The sequence below is a fragment of the Neovison vison genome, chromosome 1, assembly GCF_020171115.1.
Source record: "Neovison vison isolate M4711 chromosome 1, ASM_NN_V1, whole genome shotgun sequence".
NCBI classification, from domain to species: domain Eukaryota; kingdom Metazoa; phylum Chordata; class Mammalia; order Carnivora; family Mustelidae; genus Neogale; species Neogale vison.
Genome location: NC_058091.1, coordinates 98019427 through 98034866, shown reverse-complemented (window position 1 = coordinate 98034866; position 15440 = coordinate 98019427). Strand labels below are relative to the sequence as shown.

The 15440-nt window shown below is 39.8% G+C and overlaps 1 protein-coding gene across 12 annotated transcripts in view; it reads left to right on the top strand.

Annotated features, from left to right (window-relative positions):
- Window positions 1-15440, top strand: part of PKHD1 (PKHD1 ciliary IPT domain containing fibrocystin/polyductin) — a 475771-nt gene that overhangs the window by 178980 nt on the left and 281351 nt on the right. For all 12 annotated transcript variants that reach the window (XR_006385080.1, XM_044252662.1, XM_044252680.1 and 9 more), the window contains 6 exons: window positions 5825-6035; window positions 6611-6768; window positions 9147-9338; window positions 12408-12533; window positions 14700-14756; window positions 15009-15139. Coding sequence is in view for 11 of the 12 variants with exons in the window: in XM_044252662.1 (XP_044108597.1) it covers window positions 5825-6035; window positions 6611-6768; window positions 9147-9338; window positions 12408-12533; window positions 14700-14756; window positions 15009-15139 (875 nt within the window). In the remaining variant the exon portion in view is untranslated. The remainder of the gene's footprint in view (window positions 1-5824; window positions 6036-6610; window positions 6769-9146; window positions 9339-12407; window positions 12534-14699; window positions 14757-15008; window positions 15140-15440) is intronic.

Sequence of the window (15440 nt, the reverse complement as noted above, 5' to 3'; positions counted from 1 at the left end):
CTAGAAGAGCACACAGAACATAGCATAGTAGGTGCTCAGTAAATGTTTATTCAATGGACTCTTTATCTTCTTTCCTAGGTGCCTCTGTTTATCTACTAACTTGCTTCTGCTTGGGCCTGTGAGGCATCATCGATATCTTCTCCTTTACCTCTAGATCTGACATCAGTTCTCTTCGTTCTCCAAAAGAGAGCTCAAATTTCTACACTTCTCTTCAGATGCATTGCCTGACTCTTAGTCAAACTTAACGAAATTCTTGTCTGAACCACTGCCTTCATCCTTTCTCATTTACTGTGGCAGCCTGCTACATAGACTTTTTACTTTCCCTCCCCTGCTTTTCAGTCAACAGCCAGGGAGAACTTTAAACACAGAAATTTGATCACAGAACTATTCCGAGTTAAGGTCCTTGAAAACATGCCAGCAAGGTCCTGTGCCATCTTGTCCTGTGTTCTGTGCCATCTCATCTATCTCCATTTAGTTAGAACCTCCTATCTCCATTTAGTTCCTGGAACACATTGAGCTCCCTCTTGCCCCCTGGTTGGCTCTTGTTCGTTTTAGGACTTGAGTCAGGTTTTTTCTCATTCTCACAAATATGCAGTGAGTACATTTTCTCACTAAGGATTCTCTCCCCTCAGTTTGATTTGTGTATTCATGGTTTTAGAATCTCACAAAAATGTGATTTCTTTGTTACTATCTCAAGTATTCCTTTGATGGTTACTTTTGGGATAAACTCTTTGTTCTTTGGGAGGACCCCAGAGTCCCTTTCTGAGTGGGTCTTGCTCACCCTGCTGGGTGCACTCTCACTCTCACCAGCAAACCCACCCCCACCCCGTGTGTGTGCATTCTGCCCATGCTGCATACAGCAGCAATTAAAATGTGTCATGTTAGCCCACACCATTGTATACATCATTGCATTTGCCTGGAGTACCCTGCCTGTTCTGTCATTTGGCCCATTAGGACTTAGCCCTAAAGACCCAGCTCAGTCACCACCTCTTCTGGGAAGCAATCCCAGAAAGAACCCCTCCTTCTGTGTGAGTGAGGTCCTCCATGTCTGTGCACCAGGAGACACAAGACGTCCCTCTGTCTTAACCCTTCACATGGTACATCTGTGATTTTTGCCCATTTCCTGTACTGGTCATGGACCCTGGTCAGACAGGGACTCTGTTCCTTGCATGTCTGTCTTTCCAGTGCATGAAAAATGTTTATCTACACACAGACATACACACAAACGCGGCAGCATTCACCAATATGCTATGCATAATGTGAAGTTAGCTGCATGCAGAAATAGGGGGAAATCATTTGCACGTATTTCAGAAAGATTTCTAGTTCTTTTGTGAGTTGCTTTATCTTTGTATTCTGACGTGAACTTTAGTTTAATGAAATGATTCTTTCCTTCCTTTCTCCCCTCCCCTCACTCTCTTTCCCTCTCCTTCCTCTCCTCATCCTTCACTACCTCCCTGCCCCCAGTGATTTGGAAAGATCTTGGCAGTTATTCACTTGGAATAAAGATTGAAGTCCTACAAAATAAACAGGGGACAATTAGTGATTTTAAGTGTGTTAACCCACAAAGATTATTTTCTTTCTCCCCATGCCCATTTGCTAAGATGTTTCTCTGAGATGGTGTAATTATGGATGAATGGCACTGAAATGCTTGGACAATAATTTGTAGGAAATACAATTATGAGTCAAAGTCATTAGTGGGAGTAAATGAATAGTTTGTTGGTTAACAGGTCAATGTTGAAAGCCCAAAGTGGTTAAACATTGTATTAAATTACACATTAAGAGCTTAACCTTTTTCATTTGAGCATATTCATAAATTATTGATCTTTTCAAACTGTATTTTTATGTTTTTTGATTTGTGGTAGAGAAAGGAAGGGAACTGCCCAACTTGGGTTTTCTGAGTTCTTCAAGTAAAATGACTCACGTTTATAGTGTGGGCAATGCTTTCTTCATTACAGAAGCTAGCTGTGTTGCCTTGTGAAGCCCTTAAATAACATTTATGAAGTGAGGAGAATAATTTTTTGAGTACCAAAGCTTTCCGGGTACAGTTAATTTAGAATTATTTCCAGAGTCCGGCAATTCGATTATGTGTCCAGTTCTTTGGTTCTGGACTCAGAAGCCCCAGGTTCAGAACTCAGTGCTGACGTCTCGTGACTGTCAAATCTTGTCCCTGAAGCATTTCGGTTTCCTAATCTGTTCAATCTGTCAAAAGAAAAACAAGAAGAAACAAACAGTTCTTATTTCAAGTGAAATTGCTTAGCCTAGGTTGGGTTTATTCTAAGTTCTTAATAAATGTTTGCATTGTTCTACTTTCAAGCACATTGGATATTATATAGTCATTTAGGCATATATCTTTTGTTTTTAAGATTTTATTTATTTATTTTTTGTCAGAAAGAGAGAGAGAGAGCTTAGGTAGGAGGAGCAGGCATAGGAAGAAGCAGGCTTCCCACTGAGCAGGGAGCTAGACATGGGGCTCAATCCCAGGACCCTGGGGTCATGACCTGAGCCCAAGGCAGGTGCTTAACCGACTGAGCCACCCAGGCGTTCCTTGGCATATGTCTAAATGGGAGTTTGCAAATGAATGTCCACAAGGCAGTATTCAAAATAATTAATTTAAATCCTTATGAGTTGAATGCTAATTGTAATCCCAGGATTGTGACATATATAAAGGAAACATATAAGCAGTGTCCCTGAATTCAGGTAGTAAATATTGAGGTGGGAGATAAGACATAGGCACTGTGATAATTATGGAATAATTTAATACTGAAATATATGGTACTGACTACAGGTTACATATCTTGTCTCCCCTGTGCCCCAACCCCCTTGGCGAGTCTTCTCAGCCTGTGTGTATTTCAGCAGTGACAAGAAAAATTTATTATCATCTCCTGCCCCCAACTCTCCCAGAACCTCCAGCATTTTTCAGCATTCCTGCCTGCTTGTTATAGGTATCGCATGACAAATGTCATGTGAGTTCATCAACTCATCTGTCTGTTGCCATCACCATGAGGCTTCCTTTGTGCACTTTACCTCTTCTTTTGACTTTCTTGGTCATTGTTCCTGCTGTCCTGTGCAGTAGGGAAGACAAACAGAATTACAGTAAGAGGTCAAATTGCAGTGTGTTGAATGCTAGAAAGGAGAGGAACACGGTGATGGGACAGATTATAACACAAGATTGGACCCAGTCAGAAGGTCTTGGAGGCTTCTCTGAGGAACCAAGCTGAACATCATTCTGAAGAATGAGGCAGCTAGAATTCCAGGCAGAGGAACATCAGGGGCAAAAGCCATCTGGAGAGTTCCTTCAGGTCCTTATCACAGGTTCAGTCATGGGTCCATGAACTTGGGAAAGAGGGCCTATATCTGAGCCAGACCCTGTCGTCCTCTGTTTTTCTATCTACTCCTTTGTGTAAGCTTCTCCTCCCCAAAATGGCCCACAGTATATCCACAAACCTGGGCATGCCCAAATCCCAGATGTAAACAGATCTTTTGTTTCAGTACAAACTGCACATCACTAGAAGGTCTGTAGGAGGAGGTGGATGTCAGCATGGGCTGAAGTTCTCCCTGAAATCCAGTGGAAGAAGCAGGGCTTGAGCTGCATTTTGGAAGAATAGATGACAGAAGGCAGGCCAGGCACCTAGATGGAAGGGGTAGAATGGGTAAAGGGATAGAGGAAGGAATGAACCTGTCAAACAAGAAGAGGTAAATAGACTGGATTTCCTGGAATAGAGAGTTTATTACAGAGTCAAAGACCATCAAGTAGATCAGAATCTGGAGAGTCTTAAAAGTCAGGAAGGGAATTTGGGGCTTTGTTACTGAGTATTGTAGGCAGACACTAGAGATTATAAACAAAGAAGGGATATAACTAAACTAGAATAAGGCAGAAAGAAGAGAAAAAGGTATTTGCAAAGGGTCTAGCTCAGGTGATTATTGTAATTATTTTGACATTTGTGAGTTTGAGGTAACAATAGCTCATCCAAATGTCAACATCTACCATGTAGCTGGAAATACGATGCAGGCACTGATGAAATGCCCAAGGTTGATGCTTTGGTCATACACATTGACATGTGTTATTTTGCCATGAGAGTGAATAAGTTATGAGATAATATTCCTGCTTTCTAAAAGCTCTGTCAACAATTGAAAGGACATATGTTTATGTCAATAGGTAAAAATGCACTTCAAAGATTCTCTGTGATTTTTTTTTCATTCATTCTGACTTGACTATTATAAGAATAAGTTGAGAAATACCTTTGGTGTCCCTACCCTTTGTTCCGCTACCTGTAGCTTGCAAGGTGGTAGGTGCAGAGTAGGTGTTTTTGCATATTGATTTAGTATTGTGCACAACTGAGCACAGAGTTTAAAAGCATTTTTGTCTTTAATAAACATTTTTTATGCTTGGTAGAAAATTTTCCATATAGACATTCAAGAATAGATCATAGAAATTCACATATATATGCATATACATATAAAGAGACTTATTTTATTTTATTGTTCCCAAAGGTTAAAACATACAAACAAGGAATAAAATTAAAATTATTTTCTTTTGGGATGATTTATGTCTTAATTTCCACCTGCCCTATAATTAGAAATTTTGAACTCTGTAAATTATTTCAAGATAAAATTATTGCCCAAGTAAACTTCAGAAATTACATCATTAACCTAGGGACCTTTCCAAGCGTAGAACAACATTATTGGTACAAGTCCTCGCGCACACACAGACACATAAATAAAGAGGGAAGTTTAAAATAATTTGAAAATGATTTATTGTCGGCTACCTCTGTAGTTGGAGATTCAAGTATTATTACTTTACTTTAGTGCAACAAGGGAGGACAGTAAGTTGCTGTGGGCTAAAGGTAAATTATGATCTATTGCAAAGGAGGAAGGAAATGTACTGAGGAAAGAAGAAGGAGTTGGGAGTAAGTCATGTGTTTTCTGAAGTGTTGCTTCAGATAATGGCTTGAAAAAAGTCTTTGCCTTGACTCTGGTTGGGAAAGGCCAGAATAAACTCTTTGAGACAGACTACCTTCTTGAATCTCGGATAATTAAGGAGTGGCCTTCTGGCATGGGGAGGATCAGGTGGATGAGCAGGAGTCTGACACAAACCAAGACTCTAGAGTCTCAAGTTCCCCCACCTTCAACTTGGCTTAGCAAAGCCATCTTGGACGTGGCACCCACTTTGGAATTTGAAGGGATCATCAAGACTTAGGACAACCAATCCAAGGTAATTTTGAGTCTCTACACTACTAACCCATTTGTAAACTGAGCTGAAGTCTTCAGGTTAGAGATTTGTTTCAAACTTATATCGAGAGTCTAATAGTCGTTTGTTTTTATTCAGAATAAGAAAGAAGTGGTAACATTTCATTCTCAAAACAGTATGATGCGGGGAAGGAAAATACTAAAATGTGTTTTAGATCTATTATGGGCAAGGTCCGAGCTAGACGTTTCATTGTTCTCTCATTTAATCCTCTTACCACTCTGTGGGGAAAGGCCTCGCTACTTCTGCTTTGTATCTGAGAAAAACGGAGTCATCCTTGAGTACATTACCCTTGGTTAGAACATAGCAAAACTGATTTAATTGTCAGTTGAGTCTGACTCCAATTCCTGTATTTTTCACCTCATGCCATGTTCAATCCTGCATTATTTTTTATTGCAACATGTAACAGATGAGAAAACTAATATCAAAAAAAAAAAAAAAAGTAAATGCATTGGTGCTCATCAAGCCTGAAGCTTGCTTTCCCAGATTCTTACTTCATAGGATTTTTTGGCTGAATAACATCAAACTCATATTAATTATTAATATATCTAAAGGCAAATTTTCCTCATTCGGCTTTAGGTTTGCTTCCAGAAGTAACTATCACCCATCTTCGAGCAGCTGCCTCTGCCCGGGACACAGTGTTGGCTCTGGAGGATGCCGTGGACTGGTGCCCTGGAGATGAAGCTGTCATCATTGGTGGAATAGGTTTCGAAGGTGCCAAACCCACAGAAGAGATTGTCATTGTGGAAGCAGTGCACAAAACAGACCTCCACCTGAGGTCACCCTTGAGGTACTGAATGTCAACTTAGCTCCGATTTGACGGAAGCAGAGGCGGTCTTAACTGTGTTGGTGTCTGGACACTTGTTTGTCTTTCCATGACGTCTTTTGACATTAGACAATGTTAGATGTGTTGATAGCCTGGGTGGCTCAGTGGGTTAAACCTCTGCCTTCAGCTCAGGTCATGATCTCAGGGTCCTGGGATCGAGTCCCGCATCGGGCTCTCTGCTCAGCAGGGACCCTGCTTCCCTCTCTCTCTCTCTGCCTGCCTCTCCATCTACTTGTGATTTCTCTCTGTCAAATAAATAAATAAAATCTTAAAAAAAAAAAAAGAAAATTACAATGCATGAAACATTTGAAAGATTTAGACATCTTGAATGCATTTTTCCTGTAAGACTCTAGAACTTCCGTCTTATGGTGCAAAGCACCTAATTCTCACATGCTTGTGCCCATAGTTCAACTCTTCTGTACCTCAGTTTGTAAAGAAATAGACTCCCAAGGGAGAATTAGGCTAATCTGGGGCTTACTATTTTAATAAGGTTTGGAGTAATATCTTCAAATGTGTCTTTTCCATTTTTTTCCCTTCAGATATTCTCACAACTTCACAGAGAATTGGGTGGCTGGAGAACGTCATATCTTAAAGGTCACGGTCATGCTGCTCAGTAGGAGGGTCACCATACAAGGGAATCTCACTGCTGAGAGGATGAAGCACCTCGCTTCATGCCAGGAGGCCAGTGCTTCAGAAGGTAGAGAAGTATTTTGCTGGAAAGTCAATGAGTGAAAAAGAATGTTCTTCCTGTCAAACAATATGTAGTAATGGCGACTTCTTTCAAAAGGGAACAAACCCTTAGCCTTTCCATGTCCATAATATTCTTTAGTTTTCAGGACGCTCTTGATAAATTGTCGTTTCATCTCCTGCCTTCTATATGACCTTGTAAACGAGGTAAACAGGTTTTCACTTGTGAAATTATTTCTCTGGGAAAAAAATAATCCCATTAAATAATAAAATCTGGAGAATCCAGATTAAATATCCCAGGAAATATTTAACCCAGATTAAATATCCAAGGAAATTTATAAAGAAGTTTTAACTGTGATTCCAGGTCCCTTCTACAAGTCTCAGGAAAAGAGCTTAATGCCAGAATCACAGACCCAGGCAGCACATTCCTTACTGATTAGACTGATGGGGCTCTTGTGTCCCCCCCAATCCCCCTGCCTCACCCCTACTTTTAGAGTTTGTTTTCTGGGTGAACTACCACCTACTTTAAGCAAGTGGTTGAAAAAGTCAATTTATCTTCTAGAAGAATAACAGGCACTGAATCACACTGATGTGCCTATTAAACATCTATTTCAGGGATGGTTAGTTTAGTAGGTTATGTTTTCGTTTCCCAGGCTGTAGATTATGAGGCTTTCACATGTTGTGAAGATATCATTTGTCAACTTTGGTTTAGGATGGTGTGGGTGTCAAGGATGACTCCCAGGCATGAGCTCTGGATGGATGATGAGTCTATTTAGTGAGATGGGAAGAAGAACAGCTTTTGGAGTGGGAGGCTACAGATCACGACTTTAATTTTATACATGCCGAGAGAGACGCCAGGCCAGGACCTGAGTAGAGGTGCTTGGGAGTGTTTGGAGTCTGGAAGAAATGCCGTGGCTGGAGTTAAAGATTTGAGTCGTGTCTACGTAGAGATACATGTGGTTGCCATGTTGGGATGTGGCTGGGTGAGAGGGACCTGGATTCTACCTTCCACCACCCTGTCACCTGGTTCACAAATGTATCATTCTGAAAGGGAGGTTTGGATACTATGTGTTAGAATCCAAAGATTGTCAGATTTAACAATTTTGCTGAAATGGGAGCTGCTTTTTCTATTCAGATTTTCTTAGTAGTCCTCATCTAGGCATTCTCAGATCATATTGTCTAAAATACTGCATTTGATTGTGCTGCTAGAGAGACTATGCCTCCAGGACCGGGCCATTATAAATCTGTTGGCACCGAATGGAACAATCTCTGATTTCATCACAACTCTTAAAAGTTATTACAATTTTCTCAAGATAAATCCATAGACATTCCTTAAACAAAGAAATAACATATCACTATCCCTTTCTTTGTGTGGGGCAGAAGAGTGGAAATGAGGTAGCCAAATAATATGAAGCCTGGCCACTCAAAATATTATGGATTACCGGCAGAAAGAATCAAAATTGTGATAAAGCGTACAAATACAAAACACCTCTTCATTTACCTCTTATATATTTATTCCTGGGTGTTAGCAAATTTACTGTGAATTAATCACTGTGGAATGATACATCATTTTGTATTTACGGCAGTCTGGTTTATTAACATGGAAAATAAAGAAACAATTCAGAAGATGATTTCTTACCCATTCTGAGGTGAGTTCGCACCACCAGCTGCCATGTGTCCACAGAAAGTGTCCTGGATCCTGAGGTCACAGCACTTTGGTGCACTGGTTGCTGAATGTATTAGGATGGTGCTGTTTGTTGTCCTTGCTAGGAACTGGAAGGAGGTGTTGGGGGTGGGGATGGGGAGTTCAGCTTCTTGTCTGGAACCCTTTGCCATATCTGCGGTGGCATTGTTGCTCAGTCCCCAACCTACAAAGCAGCAAAAAAAAAAAAAAAAAAAAAAAAAAAAAATCAAAAACCAAAAAACAAAACAAAACAAAACAAAAAAACCGGGGGAAACCCCATTGGACAGCTTAAGACTAAAAAGAGCTGTGATTACATTCAGCGCTCACATTTCTTCCCTACAATTATCAACCACGAGAAGGTCATTTTATTGCACACTCCCTCCAGGGGATCTTTTGGATTGAAATAAGCATCTATTTCGGTTGGTTTTGTGGCTTGTAGTCAGCCTCTTTGTGACAGTAATTAAGGTGATTGATTTGGGGGCTTCTGGAAATAATAGAGTGAAGGCAACATCATGTCCTAGTTATCGGATGTTTTAATTAATAATCCAAAGAGGAGAATCAAAGTAAAAGGGAAATAAGATTATTAAATGAAACAAACAATAATGGTTTGTCCCTTGTGCCGACAGTACCTTTCATACCAGATGATTTGTCTAGAAGCACGTTGCACGTGCTTCAGGTCCCCCCGACTTCTCTCTGTGTTTCAGGGAATCTGCAGGACTGTTTCTATTCCAAGAGTGAGAAGATCTTGGGATCCAGGGATCTCGGGGCCAGAGTCATTGTTCAGTCTTTCGCAGAGGAACCCAGCCGGGTCCAGTTGAAGGGAGTGCAGTTTCGGGCATTGGGGCAAGCCTTCCGTAAGCATCTGAGCTCACTGACTCTGGTAGGAGCTATGAGAGGTAAGCAGGTCCAGGCCTATGACTTCCCATTTTTCTCTCTTCTTGTTCAAGGCTACATGCAGGGGCCATGAGAGGTGACAGATGGGGACATAGGGGTTCAAAGGTGGATAATTTATAACCTAGATCTGTGGTTCTCCAATTTTAGTATGCCTAACAAAAATTTATTCGGGGGGCTCACTAAAATTTAGGATTATAGACTCTGCCCTGATAAATTCTGGTCTAAGGTAGACCTAGCAATCTGAATTTTTAAAAGGAAGTCTTGTGATTCTGGAACAAGTAGTTCTAAGGAGTATACTGCAGGAAACATCAGTATAGGTACAATAGACACAGAGTGAACCACACAAATCTGTGTTTTGAATCCTGCTTTTGTCATTTACTAGCTTTGTGATCACAGGCAAATAGATATTGAATAGTATAAATAATCAGTTCTCTGAGAGCCCAGGCACAGCAGAAAGCCTCTCCATAGGAAGTGGTTCTAACTCAGAGGAGTCTTCTGCCTGGGAAAGTGGGGGAGAATGGGCTGAGAACCAGGTGCTTTTCCTGGGCACATTGAGCAGGCAGACTGCAGATCTTGGCCAGAGCTAAAGGCATGTGAAGGGAGCAGGAAACACCAAATGCAGGTGAGAAAAACTAGGTGAAAAACAAGATCAGAGCCAGAGAAGAAGAATATGACCAGATGTAGGTAAAGGTTCTGAAAGCAAAGTTGGAGAGACACAAGAGCATACTAGGGTAAAACCCCAATACTGGATGCGGACGAGCAGAGAACAAGAGACGCTCAGTAATGAGGACAGCATCTCCCTTTTTGAATCACCCTCCCCACCCCCAGCTCCTCCAACATCCACACATTCAAACTTTGCCTTCCTAGAAAGGAGCTATGCTCTGGGGGTGATGTTTGATGGAGTATCAGGACATACTTGGTGGTTCAGGCAGGTCTAGAGAGATGCTAGGATTTCAGCAGCCAATGACAAAGTAATTCTTGAGATCCTTGAAGGCAGAATCCTGGCACCTGCAGCATTTTTTTTTTTTTTTCGTCATCTCAAATCATCTGCACACCAAGGACAACTATTATTCTAATTTTCTGCCCACCACCTTATTTATTTTTGACATACAGTTAGTTAGGGAGATGGTTCCTAACATGGCTCCTTCCCTGCACACTGGGATGATCGGTATCTTTGAGCCCTGTTCTCTTGTTCTTTGGTCTCCTGGTGCTTACTGGGCTGCAGGAAGTTTGCTGTGGGACCAGCTCCTGTAGCAGTTGGTATAACAGTCACATATGAGTCTTATCAATTAAATGTAATCAAAATCTTTCCTTGCTCAAAAGTCAGTCTGTCTCCACCAACCTGTTTCAAAATAGCTGCACTTTTATTTATTTATTAAATTTCATATTAGTTGAAAAATTTCAGAGCTTTGAAAGTTTGAAAATCACTGAATTAATACCAATTGTCTTTCCCAGGAGGGGTACGAAACTTCTGGCCTCCTTGCCAAAGAATCTCATTGTTTCATGCCCTGAGGTCTTTGTACCCTGTCTGGTCAATTGCCCCTAGACACTAGAGTTAGAAGGTGTTGGAATCTCTTCTGCTTTTACAGGAAAATTCCTGAATTCCACCCATAATAATTCCAAAAATACATTAGTAATTATTTATCGTTCAGATGCTCAGGACTATACTGAATGAATGATATGTAGAGTTCTGGAGTCAGGAAAACTCTGCAGCAGGCAGTGTTTCCTACAGAGGTGAGTGTGGATGGGTTGACTTCCAGGTGAGTAAGGTGAGGATACCTGGTACTAGAGGAGCTGAGGTCAAGGACAATCCAGAGGTTCAATGTCAGTAGTGACACTATGGTTGAGAATTTTTTGGATAACTCCAATTTAAAAGTCAAATTATTCCATAAACCAAAGTTTTTTTCAGTACTTCAAGCATTTGATACATATATAATATTTCTCACTATCTGGAAATAATATAAAATTCCTTTGTCAGGATTTATCATTTAATTATCCATTATGAATTTTTTAAACTTTTTTTTTTAAAGATTTTATTATCTATTTGACACAGAGAGAGAGATCACAAGTAGGCAGAGAGGCAGACAGAGAGAGAGGGGGAAGCAGTCTCCCTGCTGAGTAGAGAGCCTGATGCGGGGCTGGATCCCACGACCCTGGGATCATGACCCGAGCCGAAGGCAGGGGCTTTAACCCACTGAGCCACCCAGGTGCCCCTCCATTATGATTTTAATGTAAGTTTCTTATGCCAGAATGAAGATGCCCAACTAAGCAGAATTTGCTTAGTTTTATTTGCCCAATTCCTGAAATATATAGTTGATACTCAGTAAATATTTATTTATTGGCTGATCCAGTTGACATAACTTGATGGGGAGGGCATAAAATATGCCCATGGAAACAGGGTAATGATTTTCCTAAAAGTCAATTTCTTTTAACATAGTAGAGAATTCACCTTTCACTTTCATAAATCTACCATATTCAAATGTGAGAGTTATGATCCTCAGGTCAACCTCTGGTTTTGCTTACATTTTGGAATAAGAATCTCTGGCTATCTTGGGCCAAGAATATAATTGCTTGACAAATTAAATAAATTATGTCACAACCTGAAGAAATAATGACTTTATCTCCACATGGAAGATGTGATTTTCAAAGATCAGATTTGGTCCTTCAGTAGTACTCCTCATGCTGTGCATCACTTCTCTTTAGCCACTGTCTGCCATATTGGGATAAGGATAGCAAAGAGGGTGGCCAACTGGAAATCCTGACAGCTATTTGTTCTTTGGTGGTTTGGCCATACCGTCTCTTCCTCAGATGGTTTCCTATCTAGCACCCGACTCTTGGATTCCACCTTGCTTAGCCTTGGTATCTTTGAGGTACATTGGCTTGAGTTGCCCAGGTTCTTCATTCGATTTCTCTTTCCAACTCCTCATTTCCTTAGTTTCATTACTGTGTGTGGGTGTGTGGGGGGGGGGAATGTTCTCAGTTATAGAACAACTTGTTTTGGAAATGATCAACAGAATCTGAGGAACCTTCAAGATTCACTTCAAATGTTTGCCGTACTCTTTGCTCTTCAGATTCCTATGTACAGGGTTGCACAGTGTGGAGCTCCTTCAGTAGAGGCCTTAGCATGTCAAGGACCTTGGGCCTGAAGGTGGACAGTAATGTATTCTACAATATTTTAGGACATGCACTGCTGGTGGGTAAGTGATGAACTTGTTTAATTTTGGCATTCTTGAGTAGGACAAATAGTTTTTCAAGAAGAATTTTCCCACAATTTGCATTCCCAATCTATAAAAACCTTAGCCTCTGATCATTATAAATAGGCCATAGCTTACAATTCTGAATTTAAAGTTACCTATCACTAATTAGCTTCCTCAACTATATCACAAAGAAACTGATCTTTTAAAGGTGACATTTCAATTGAGGTTACTAAACATGACATGGGAGTTTTTCAAATTTACTGTCAGCAATTTTCATAATAATTTAAGGTCACATATATAAATCTCTGCATAGACTTATGGAATGTTAAGCCTTGATGTTGGAAAAGAAGTTAAAAATCCTGAATTCTGTTCTTAGCTTCTCCTATGGCTTGCTAGAGAAGTTCGTGTTTCACAATCTTCTGCTTGTTCACTTGTATCCGCTTTTTTCTCTGAAAGTTCATTCCTCTTGCAGAACCCAGAATTATCCCTAAAAAATGCAAATTGCATTCTATCACTCTCATCCTTAAAACTTAAAGAATTTCTTATTGCTCTTAGACTACAATTCTAAATCCTTACCCTAGCTTAGAAGTCTTCCTCAGTGATTTTTTTTGTTTGTTTGTTAACATTTGTGAACTTGTCTTGCTCTTTTTCTATTCCTCTGTACTCTAGTTATGCTGAGCTGTTTTAATTCTTTCAAAAAGCCACCTTTTTTGCCCCCTAAAGGCCTTTGCACAAACTCTTTCCCTCTACTAATACTGCTTGCTGTCCTTCTGAAAAGTTGTCTTCTCCACACTCCCAAGTGAGCTCCCTCTATTTAAGCTCTTTGAGCACGTCATTATTTATTGATTTAAAATTACATGTCTCTGATCATCTGATTAATGACTGTTTGTACCACAAGATTTCATGTGAACATTGTTTCCTTAGCATTTAGCACATTAACTGGTCCTTTGTACGTATGTTTGTTGAAAGAAGTAAATGAATTAGTGAACAAAAGATCTTTGAATATATTGCAATACAAAAGCAAATCAGAGGTTTTCACTGAAAGTCAGACTATATTTGTTAAACGGTGTTGCATATTTAAATTAATTCTGTGATACCATCAGTGGGAACGTGTATGTGTTTCATTTAAGAATGATCAGTTGGGAAAAAAGTTAAAAGGTCCTAATCCTGAGAGAGAGACAGTTTAGTGAGAAAATACGGATCATATAAACTTGGGTTAAAACAAACTCCAGGTCTGAAAGACAAAGAACTAAGGACAGTTGTGGCAATCAGGGGCAGGAAAATCTTTCGATTGGACGGGGATTGTAAATTTAACTGCTACAGAGCAGTTAAACTCACAGGTGGAGGATTGACTTTGCTTATTCCTACTTTTGTCGGTGTAAGGGAAAAGTTTGCTGAAACCCAGAGCAGAAGTTCAGGAAGGTACCCTAACAATATTAATTTAGCAGAAAACAATGTTATGGGATAGACATTAACTAGGCAAAGAGGAAAACCTGCAGGAGGAATTTAGCCTTTAGAGCTTATTATGAATTGGAGGCTCTTGACATCGATTATACTGCAGGTGATGAAATTAGAATATTTGTTTGTTAGTGCATTATAGATAAAGTACTTAATTTCATGCAAAATAGGTTTGTAAACCCAGTTCATGAAATGACATGGGAAGCTCATATACCTAAATACCTGATAAGGAGAAGGGTCTGTGAGGCTGTTCTTTACTGATGCTACGTATGGCTAATCGGTCTCTGGAGCATGGCCCATTTTATCCTTATTTATTTTCTTATTTATTATTCTTTATTTATTTTCTTCTCTTCTATTCCAGGTCACTGCAGATAGTTGGTGGCCAATTTGAACAGCTAGGGAAGGGGTTGGAGTAGACACAGACATATGCAGCATTTGACTGTGGGGACACTTAAATTGTTCCTAAGAAGTAAAAGAATACATCTGTTTCTTTGTTCTTTATTCTGTTTAAAATGAACTTCTGACTCACTATGACACTTTAGAATGAAAAAGCACATATAATCTGTATCTCTTTGTCTGGCCTATGAATTAAAAATACACAAAGAAATTTAAAATAAACCATGCCCAGAAGAAGAAATAGTGAGGCCGTATCTCTCATTTTCCTGGGTGGCATGAACTGAATGAAGTAACACGACCTTTTGTTCCCAGGTACAGACATGGACATAAAATACATGTCTTGGGAAGCGACTCCTGAAAAAACAATTGGTAAGTATATAAGTTGGTTTTAAATCAAACTATACTCCACTTAAGTTGTCGTGTATTTTATGGACACATCCGATGGCAAAATGTTAACTATCTTAAATTTGTGGAAACTACTAAATGTTTCTTAAATATATTTATTTATATAAGCATGATGTAAGCTGTGATGTATACTAGTAGAAGCAAGACTGTTGAGTTGTGTAAATATTAATTATGTTTGTGGCTCCCCTGGGTTTGATTTATCTTTTCTTAAATTAGACCGGTCAGAACAGGGAAATATCATAAGAAACAATGTGATCATCAGTGTTTCTGGCACCGAGGGACTGTCCAGTCCTGAAACGTTGACACCATCTGGTATCTATATCCGTAATCCAACCAACGTTGTAGAGGTAAGACCTGTAGCTCCACTAGGAAGGTCAGAGCTTGAGAGGCCATAAAATTCATTCCAGAAGTTATTTGGAGGAGTGAAAGCATAAGATGGCATAAAAATGTTTACTTGGTGGCACACTGGTATTGAAAAACAACTTTATGATTTTATGTTAAACAAGTGCTTTGGTATAAATGTAATTATTCTCTCAGAATTTCTGTGAACACTCTCTGAAGCAATATCTATCTACCTGTGGCAAAACAAAGGAGATATTGATTATTTTCTGGTCCTTTAGATTAACACAAACTATAATATCTTCCTGA